This window comes from Pyrus communis, chromosome 15 (genome assembly GCF_041283825.1).
Source record: "Pyrus communis isolate YQ-2024b chromosome 15, ASM4128382v1, whole genome shotgun sequence".
In the NCBI taxonomy this organism is placed as follows: domain Eukaryota; kingdom Viridiplantae; phylum Streptophyta; class Magnoliopsida; order Rosales; family Rosaceae; genus Pyrus; species Pyrus communis.
Window position 1 is genome coordinate 18586018 of NC_142579.1, and position 9066 is coordinate 18595083.

The window sequence follows — 9066 nt, forward strand, 5'->3', positions numbered from 1 at the left end:
CTCATTGTGCAGATGTCACATCTAATTAGAAGTCGTAAGGCGATTTCGAATGCAACCCGTTCGATTCCCCTGCCTTCTACTTCAGCCGCCACTGCTCCAACAGAAATGAACTACAGGCCGATTAATCCGATCGATCCGATTGATCCGATTGGTCCTGGGGTCTCCCAGGTGCTGGCATCATCAGCCTCTTCAGTGGCGCAACCTGTTAACGCCAGGCATGGTCATCAACGCCTCCACACGTCCGACACATCGGCATCCACTACTGATGCCTTAGGGTCCCAACAAGGTAAACATGTGATAAACGCTGAGAACTGAATTTTTCTATAGTGCCTTGGTGATTTCTCCATATAGACTGTTCCATCTCATACAGGAAGATCAATTAAGCTTTGGTCATTTTATTTTCAAAAACTGCTCGAAGAAATCTCTTATGCTAAATTTTGTCAATATTTATATTGCTAATAAAATTTGCCGTATTCTATTATCAGTGTTAGATATAAATGATTCTGTTTGTTGGAGCATGAATGCCAATGATCGATTTACTGTCAAACATGCTACTTGAATTCAAAATAGTGTAACAACAAATAACTTAAAAACTGAGTTGCTAAATAGAATGTGGAAGTTAAATGTTCCTCATGCGATTAAAATTGTTAGTTGGCTTTTGATTCTAGATCGATTACAAACTAGATATACACTATGTAATGTTTAACTTGGCATCCACTACTGAAGTATTCAACTGTTGTGATTGTTGTTTGATGTCATATATTATTCATTACATTGTCTAGGGTTTAGGAATTGTTATAACTTTAGGGGAAGTGCTGGTAAATTTTCGGTTTAATTTGTTGTGTTTGTTTGACTGTTTTTTATTTTTTTTAGAAAAGAAAAATGCCCAGGAACCTTGTTGCCAGTTGAAGACAGTGAAGGTCACCCAGGTGACCAACGAACGTATCACAATCGGATACGATGACCGGCATCGGGTTGCACCAACGGTGGAGTAGCATAGGGCATTGGCCCATGACATTGGCCACGTCGTTCGGACCTATTGCCCTATGTAATGGAAGTCTTGGAAGTCGATGCTAGGCAAGGTGAGGACGAAGGTGCGTGCGCAGTTGTCAGTAAGTGTCCTGCCTTTTAATTGTTTTTCCTTTAAATTTTATATATTTATATTACTTAATGTATGTAATTAATTTGTTACATTGCAGATGAACTACAATTTCGACGACATTAACGATGATATGTTGGCGTATGTTGAGTGTGGCTCTGCAATCAATTTCAGGAGCCCGGCTACGTCTACGTTTTTTATATTAAGTTTAAAAGTATTATACATTTCTTACTAATTTTTATTGTGAAGGAAATATTTGTGAAAACTAGTTTATTTGAGTAATATCTATACATGCAATTAACAATTAAAAGGAGGAATCATGCTTGTATGCACTCAAAAACAAAACTTTACCCATGAAATTCAAGACCTAGTGAGTGTGGGGAACCAAGACTCAACTCAAGAATAAACTGAGCTGAGAAATATTATACCTTTGTTGATTCCTCTTTGCATAAGCAAAGGCTAATCACCCAAGAGATAGGGCCTTCATTCCTTACTTCTTAGCTCCATGGATTTCTTGGATGATGATGATGGTAGAATGGATTCTCCAAGTTCCCAAAATAGAGAACCTCTAAGTCTCCACACCAAGGAGAGCATTGATGAAGAGATGAGTGACCTAGAGGAAGGAAGATTTCTAGCTATGTTCCTCTAGGGTGGCCTGCCTCTTAGAGAGAAAAGAGAGCTTTTTGTGTCCAAACGAAACCCTAAATGAATTTTGGCTATAAAGTTCTTTATATAGTCCCTTCACTTAAGTGACAAAAGAACCAAAACCCTTCATTCTCTAATGTGGCCGGACTTAAGGGTTTATTGGGCTTTCAAGCTCTTTATGTATTCAAGTTGTCATACAACTTGAGTTAATGGGCTTGACATTCAAATCCCATTGGGCCTTGCCCAAAACTAACCCGAGGTCTATAACGAACCTATTCGTTTGATTAATTAACATATTAATTAATCCTAGCCATAAATAATGAAACCATTTAATTATCATTACTTATCTCCGTTGTTTCTTCAATCTCTACCTTACACGGTGTATGATTCATTAGGTTCCTTTTAGCGAGGAAGTGGGCGATTAGAACTCTTCAAATCGATTGTGAATTGAAACATACTTTCAATTCTCCCTTTAGTGATTATACACATTTAGGGCTTTCACAAACCATGAGTGACACCTAGCAGTATGTCATGGCTACCCAAGCTAATCAGAAGAGGTGGATAACCTATTTAGTTTATGATTACAATGCAATACGGTCTTTCTTTAATACAATGCTCTTGACCACATTGTTTGGTTTGATAGTTTATTCATGTCTATTATCTAATGTGATTCTTCTAACTTATATGATTACCTTGAATGTGATTTGGAACGATTTCCTAAATCTCATTCATACTCTGGCCAAAGATTCTTAATCATATCATAGAGTATTCTCCTTTAAATGGTTTGAAGGTTAGAAATCCGTTGTTGCACATTCACTTGCCTCCATGGCTAAATGGCTTAACCCCGACTATGTCGTGGATGCCCTCCGAGGGAGTGGCTTTGACATAGTAAAAGATCAAGGACCTAACCACAAGACAACTATGATGCCTCAGGTCAAAGGACTACTTTGCATTATCCTAACTATGAGTTCTCATGTGACATGAGTATGAGAACTCTTCGTTGATCGTGTTCAGTGGACTCATTCTCTATTGAGCACCTACATGCTTGTCTTGGTGTCAATCGCACCAATGACTTAAGACCAGTCACTCTTCTTAAGAGAAGACATGGCACGTACTGATCTTAATGGACTGTCAATGCCCAATTGGCAATCCTATGATCATGAACGTTTAGGATATGTATACGAAAGAGAATGGTCTCATGAATCTAACTTCTTTAGATCACATTCTCCCAATTGCATATTCCTTGGACTTATCATTTAAACATATAACATTTATATGAGACGGCTTCAAACAATAATCTTTGCCGTTTATATTAAATTAGATTAGTTTAACATGTGAAATGTTTGTAAAGTATTATCATATGATTGGTTTGAGGGCACATTTCCAAGATATTGATTTTTTTATATTTCATTTAAATTAGAACTAATACGTTTATTTTTTGTATAATAGAAGAAGGTGAAAGCTAACAAGAACAATCAGGGGAAGAAATCTGCTCTCCACCATTCCGATTCGAGGCCTTTCTCATATAGGATGGAGGTGCGGCGACAAATAGTAATAAAGTTTTTCATGTTCAATTTTTCCTAAGTCAATAATATTAATTTTTTTTCGTACTAACATTTTTCTTCTCTTGTTCTATTCAGGGGGGATCAAAATTTCCGGAGATCGATGTCTTTAGTGACATTTATGTTCGACCTAGGGATGAGTTGGCTGAGTCCCTTCATGTAAGTATTCTTCAATTGTAATTACTATCTTACCCATTCAAGTATCATGGTTATTATTTGAATGTTATTATTAATATTTCATGTTATATTACACAGGCGACGATGATGGAGAAGAGGCAGTTGGTTCTTCAGGAGTCCGCCTCCTAATTTCTTCCTGAGACTCCACTCGAGTCTGTGGATCCCCCCCACAGGATACGGGGTTTCAGATCCTTACAAAGACCTTGGATCAGACTCTCGAGCGAAAGCCGAGGACATACTATAGGGGGATGGGGAATGCTTGGTGGCAGGAACCTAGAGCCTCTTCATTATCCCAGTCAAAGAGTGAGGTAACAGTTTTGACAGCAGAGGTGGCCGACCTTAGGACTGAGCTCGCCTCGTATAAGAGCCAGATGCCATTGATTGTACAAGCCCTCAGTCAGTCCGGCATTCGTCTCCCGGATGTTCATCCCCCATCGACATCCGAGCCCCTCCAACCCAAGCATGCCCAGAACTTTGCCCCTTCGACCTTTGGGCCCGTCTCCAACCTTGAGACCTTCCGGTCACCTCCAAATGACGACCTCATATATTACGCCACATTATTTTCTTAGTTTTATACTCCTTTATTTTTTAAACATTTTCCTTGTACATACATTTTACATTTATTTAAATAAATTATTTTTCTCTTCATTACATTTTTAATTGCAATTTAATTTTATTATTTTATTACAAAATTGAAAAAACTGGACAAAAAATTAAATTTAAAAAAAAATACATATTTTTCTTTTTGCGTGATGAATACCTTCATCTCGCAAAATTCTAGAGACTAACAAGGTTTCGTCGTGCAAGAATAAACTGTCGTCGCGCAAAGTTTCGAGAGACGAATATTAGTCGTCCCACGTTTGTATCCTGGTATTTGTGCGACGAACGCATTCGTTCATAAAAATTTTGTGCAACGAAGGCAAAACCGTCGTGCCGCGTTCTTGCGACCAATGCTATTGTTCATCGCGCAAAGTCTTTCTTCACCATCTTTGCGCAACGGATTATGTGCGATGAAATTTCCATCGCGCAGACAATTGTGCAACGAAAATACACTTTGCGCAACCAACTTTTGTTCGTCACGCAAATAGTTAAACGTAGTAGTGTTTAGTCATGCCTTTATCCTCAGCTTCTACACTAAATAACCTTTAATCTTATCTGAGGTTACTTGATATATTTTGAATTAATTCGAGCTGATTGATTTAATTTAGCTCATAATTAAGGGCTCGTTTTGGAAGTGCTTTTAAATAACTATAAATTCTTTTAGATAAAATGTTTGTGAAACCAATCTTTAGTAAAAATGTAAGTTAATTCTCAAAAGGCACTTGAAATGCCACTTGCAAGAAGACATAACTTATGCTTCTTGCAGGAAACACTTTAAGTTCTTTTGGAACCCAAAAAACGTTCACTTTTAAAGCACTTTCAGTTATTTAAAAGCACTTCACAAACGAGTCCTGAATAAAATCCTTAATTTGAGAAATCAATCTATAGTTTGGGAATTTTGACCAATTAGGGTTAATTTATCCCATTATAGAATTTGACATAAATTAATTGATGGAGATCTCAGATATTGGCACATGTCATTTTTGGTAGCCCGTTTTGTTTGACAAGTCAAGTGCCACATGTATCGTGTGAGATCCACAAATTGGACAAGCGAAATTTTGATTTTTCACATGTAATTAGAATAAATATCTAGACTTAGGTTCTTCCTCTTTATAGTATATTTCTGTGCTTGATGATTTTTATCTGTTGCTAATAAATGGCGTTTTATTGCAGTGGAGGAAAGCAATCATGCTTATACACTCCGATATGAGTTTAATCCTCACCGATTCCCCTCTTTCCTTAATAATTAACAATTTAACCTACTAACAATATCGTTTATCAAAATAAATAAATAAATATAAGCCTAGCAATATAGGTATAGGGGTCACTTTTTGTTTCTCTATTTGGGGAGAGATTTTTCAGTGTAACCATCACACGGAGTGGTACACTACGTGTTACTATATAAATAGTAGGATATGTGTTTTTAAAAGTTAATAACTTAAAAAGTAAAATTTCTCACCACTTACATAAAAACACGTGGTGTATCACTCGTATTTCCAGTCACAATAAAAAATTTCTCCTATTTGGGACCGGGAAGGCCGAGCGACGAGAGAATAGGATCAAAAAGCACGGAACCGGCATGCATCAACCGTTGCCATTTACAACTACGGCCTCTCCAAAAAACACGTTCTCACCTCCGACTCCCACTCCTGTTTCCTTTTGTTTGAGAGTGAGAGGTTCAGAGCAAGTAAAGGCCCGGTATTTTTTATTGGATACAGAAAAAAAAGGCCCTCCTCTATTATTATCATTTATCATCAACTCTTTTATTTGATCAACAACTTACAACACAAGAAAGAAAGAAAAAGAAAAAACAATAACAGAAAGAATAGGGTCGTCTCATCTCGTTGCAGCAATCAGAAAGAATAGGGTCGTCTCATCTCGTTGCAGCAATCAGCAATCGCAGCAGCATCGCAGGCAGGTGTGTACTAGTTAGTGTTATTATATGCCACACACACGATCGAGTTTCAAGCTTAAAGCTCCTCTGGTAACGCTATTTCTCTTTAAATCTATGATCACATCGGCTTGCCTTCCGTTGGTTCATTGTTTTTGTTTTCTGCAATTGGGTTCAAATTTGATTTTCCTATTCACAATTTGTCGGTTCTAGCGCAGTTGCTTCCTTGATAGACCATTTATCACTATGATAGGTGTTTTTCGGATCCATCCTCATAGATCATCTACCTGCATTTTCCCACATCTCTTTTTGTTTATTCTACTTTATTAACTAGGTGTTTTTCGGAACCAAGAAGTATCACCAAGTTATTGGGGCTTAAAATTCTTGATCTGCCATGCCTGAGATTAGGGCGAGTCCAAATTGTCTAAATATGCGAACTAGGTTTGGTTAAAAGGTTGTTACCATGCTTCATTTTCATTTTCATTAAATATTCTCGTAGTTGTTAATCTACAGAAAATGTAGTGAGAGAAAGAAGAGATTCGAGAAATTCTAGATAGAGTAGTAGAAAACAGAAACTTTCAGTATATTGATTTTCTTAAGTGCTAAGCACTCTCATACAACAATATTTATACACTTCTCAATATTCCTAACAACCTAATTGACTAACTAACTCTCTAATCTGAATACAAGTGGCAGTATCTCAGCCACACAATATATGTCTATCAGTAGTAACTACGCTTGATCAAGCAGAAAGTTAAGTAATGCAAGTGCAACATACGTGAATCTTGGCCATTTCACCTGTTACTGTGGTACATGATACAAAATACGCATTCCATGGCATACTGTTGGAATAAAGTAACAACTAATGTTGCAATATTGCAGACTTGCATTGGTTATAGAGTGAAACGAAAATGGTGAAGATATGTTGCATTGGTGCTGGATATGTTGGGGGACCTACAATGGCAGTGATTGCACTTAAGTGCCCAACTGTTGAAGTGGTCGTCGTTGATATCTGGGATAAACGGATTGCAGCTTGGAACAGTGACCAACTTCCCATTTATGAACCCGGCCTCGATGATGTCGTGAAGCAGTGCCGCGGCAAGAACCTCTTCTTCAGCACTGATGTGAAGAAGCACGTCAAGGAAGCCGATATAGTGTTTGTCTCCGTCAACACCCCGACCAAAACTACGGGTCTTGGAGCAGGCAAAGCTGCAGATTTGACATATTGGGAGAGTGCTGCTCGTATGATTGCAGATGTGTCCGACTCTAGCAAAGTTGTTGTTGAAAAATCGACCGTCCCTGTCAAAACAGCTGAGGCAATAGAAAAAATTTTGACCCACAACGGCAAGGGAATCAAATTCCAGATCCTCTCAAACCCTGAATTCCTTGCCGAGGGAACTGCGATCGAAGATCTTTTTAAACCGGACCGGGTCCTCATTGGTGGCAGGGAAACCGCTGAAGGCCAGAAGGCCATCAAAGCATTGAAGGATGTTTATGCTCAGTGGGTTCCTGAAGACCGTATCCTAACCACCAATCTTTGGTCCGCAGAGCTCTCCAAGCTTGCTGCCAATGCGTTCTTGGCACAGAGAATATCGTCTGTTAATTCCATGTCTGCGCTTTGTGAGGCTACTGGGGCCAATGTTACACAGGTTTCACACGCTGTTGGTAAGGACACTAGGATAGGCCGGAAGTTTCTTAACGCTAGTGTCGGTTTTGGGGGATCCTGCTTCCAGAAGGACATCCTGAATCTTGTTTACATCTGTGAATGCAATGGCCTTCCGGAGGTGGCAGAGTACTGGAAACAGGTAGTGAAGATCAATGAGTACCAAAAGAGCCGTTTTGTGAACCGTGTAGTTGCATCCATGTTCAACACTGTGTCGACAAAGAAGATAGCAATACTAGGGTTTGCCTTCAAGAAAGATACTGGTGATACAAGGGAGACCCCAGCAATTGATGTGTGCAAGGGGTTGTTGGTTGACAAGGCCGAACTGAGCATATATGATCCGCAGGTAACCGAGGACCAGATCCGCAGGGACTTGACTATGAGAAAGTTCGACTGGGATCACCCGATGCACCTGCAGCCGATGAGCAGTAGTAGCACTCTGGAGCAAGTGTGTGTGGTCTCGGATGCCTATGAGGCAACAAAGGGTGCCCATGGTATTTGCATTCTCACTGAATGGGATGAGTTTAAGACTCTCGATTACAACAAGATATATGAGAATATGAAGAAACCGGCATTCATTTTCGACGGTAGGCATGTTATCGATGTAGATAAACTGCGCGAAATTGGCTTTATTGTCTTCGCAATTGGTAAGCCCCTGGATGCATGGCTCAAGGACATGCCTGCTGTCGCATAAAACTATAACTGCTGCTCAGTTTTCATTCCAACTCCTCCAAGTCTTGTTTTTATGTCTGTTTGTATTATTGTTGTTGTTGTTAGTATTATCTTTGATTAATTCCATATATTTAGATGTGGTAACACACCACATCACGTCGCAGATGAGGAAATAATGTCCATTTTCCAGATGTAATTTTTCTTTATTTAGTCAGGGTCCATTCTTTTAAGGTCAATAATATATTTTTCATGTAATCAATTTGATTGTAGAATCTCGTACTGCAGATCAATCACAATATCGTAAACATAAACAGATGGCCATTTGGCGCATGAACATAGACATGAGCTTTTGATTTCGAAGGACTTGCATATTTAGTTTTAAAGCCTCTTTCCCGAAAGGTTTTCTGGTTATCAGCTTTCACAAGGAAACCCTCCACGCCCTACAGTGTCACATACACCGGAGTTGAATGAGATAAAATATAATTGGAATTTAAAATTTTCTCACCGAAATCGACATGCATTGGTTGGTTTCAAACCAAAACTACATTTACATGCCGATTCCTCATAGCGGAAGAGTAGTTACAATTTAAAACTTTAAAACCTATTTTCCAAGATCTTTGATATAGAGATTATATATATATATATATATATATATATCTCACTTATTGTTGACCTTAAGAATTACACGGTATAGCCCAAAGTATCTAACTACGTCCTTATGTAGATGATTGTTGATCCGCGTACCAATTCGCTACCG

General features: G+C 38.6%; 1 protein-coding gene across 2 annotated transcripts; it reads left to right on the forward strand.

Moving 5' to 3' along the window:
* The first annotated feature begins 5833 nt into the window (after positions 1-5833).
* LOC137720061 (UDP-glucose 6-dehydrogenase 1-like) lies at positions 5834-8662 on the forward strand. Of its 2 annotated transcripts, none has more exons than XM_068459070.2 (2): positions 5834-6001; positions 6857-8662. In XM_068459070.2, the coding sequence occupies exon 2, from the start codon at positions 6886-6888 to the stop codon at positions 8329-8331; it is 1446 nt and encodes a 481-aa protein (XP_068315171.2). In that variant the 5' UTR covers positions 5834-6001; positions 6857-6885; the 3' UTR covers positions 8332-8662. The 2 variants fall into 2 exon arrangements, with proteins under 2 accessions (XP_068315171.2, XP_088541304.1); XM_088685178.1 differs by having other exon boundaries at positions 5883-6067.
* The last annotated feature ends 404 nt before the right edge of the window (positions 8663-9066 follow it).

Bases quoted from the DNA above. Each gene is read 5' to 3' on its own strand.
- LOC137720061 (XM_068459070.2), top strand. From the start codon at position 6,886: ATGGTGAAGATATGTTGCATTGGTGCTGGATATGTTGGGGGACCTACA.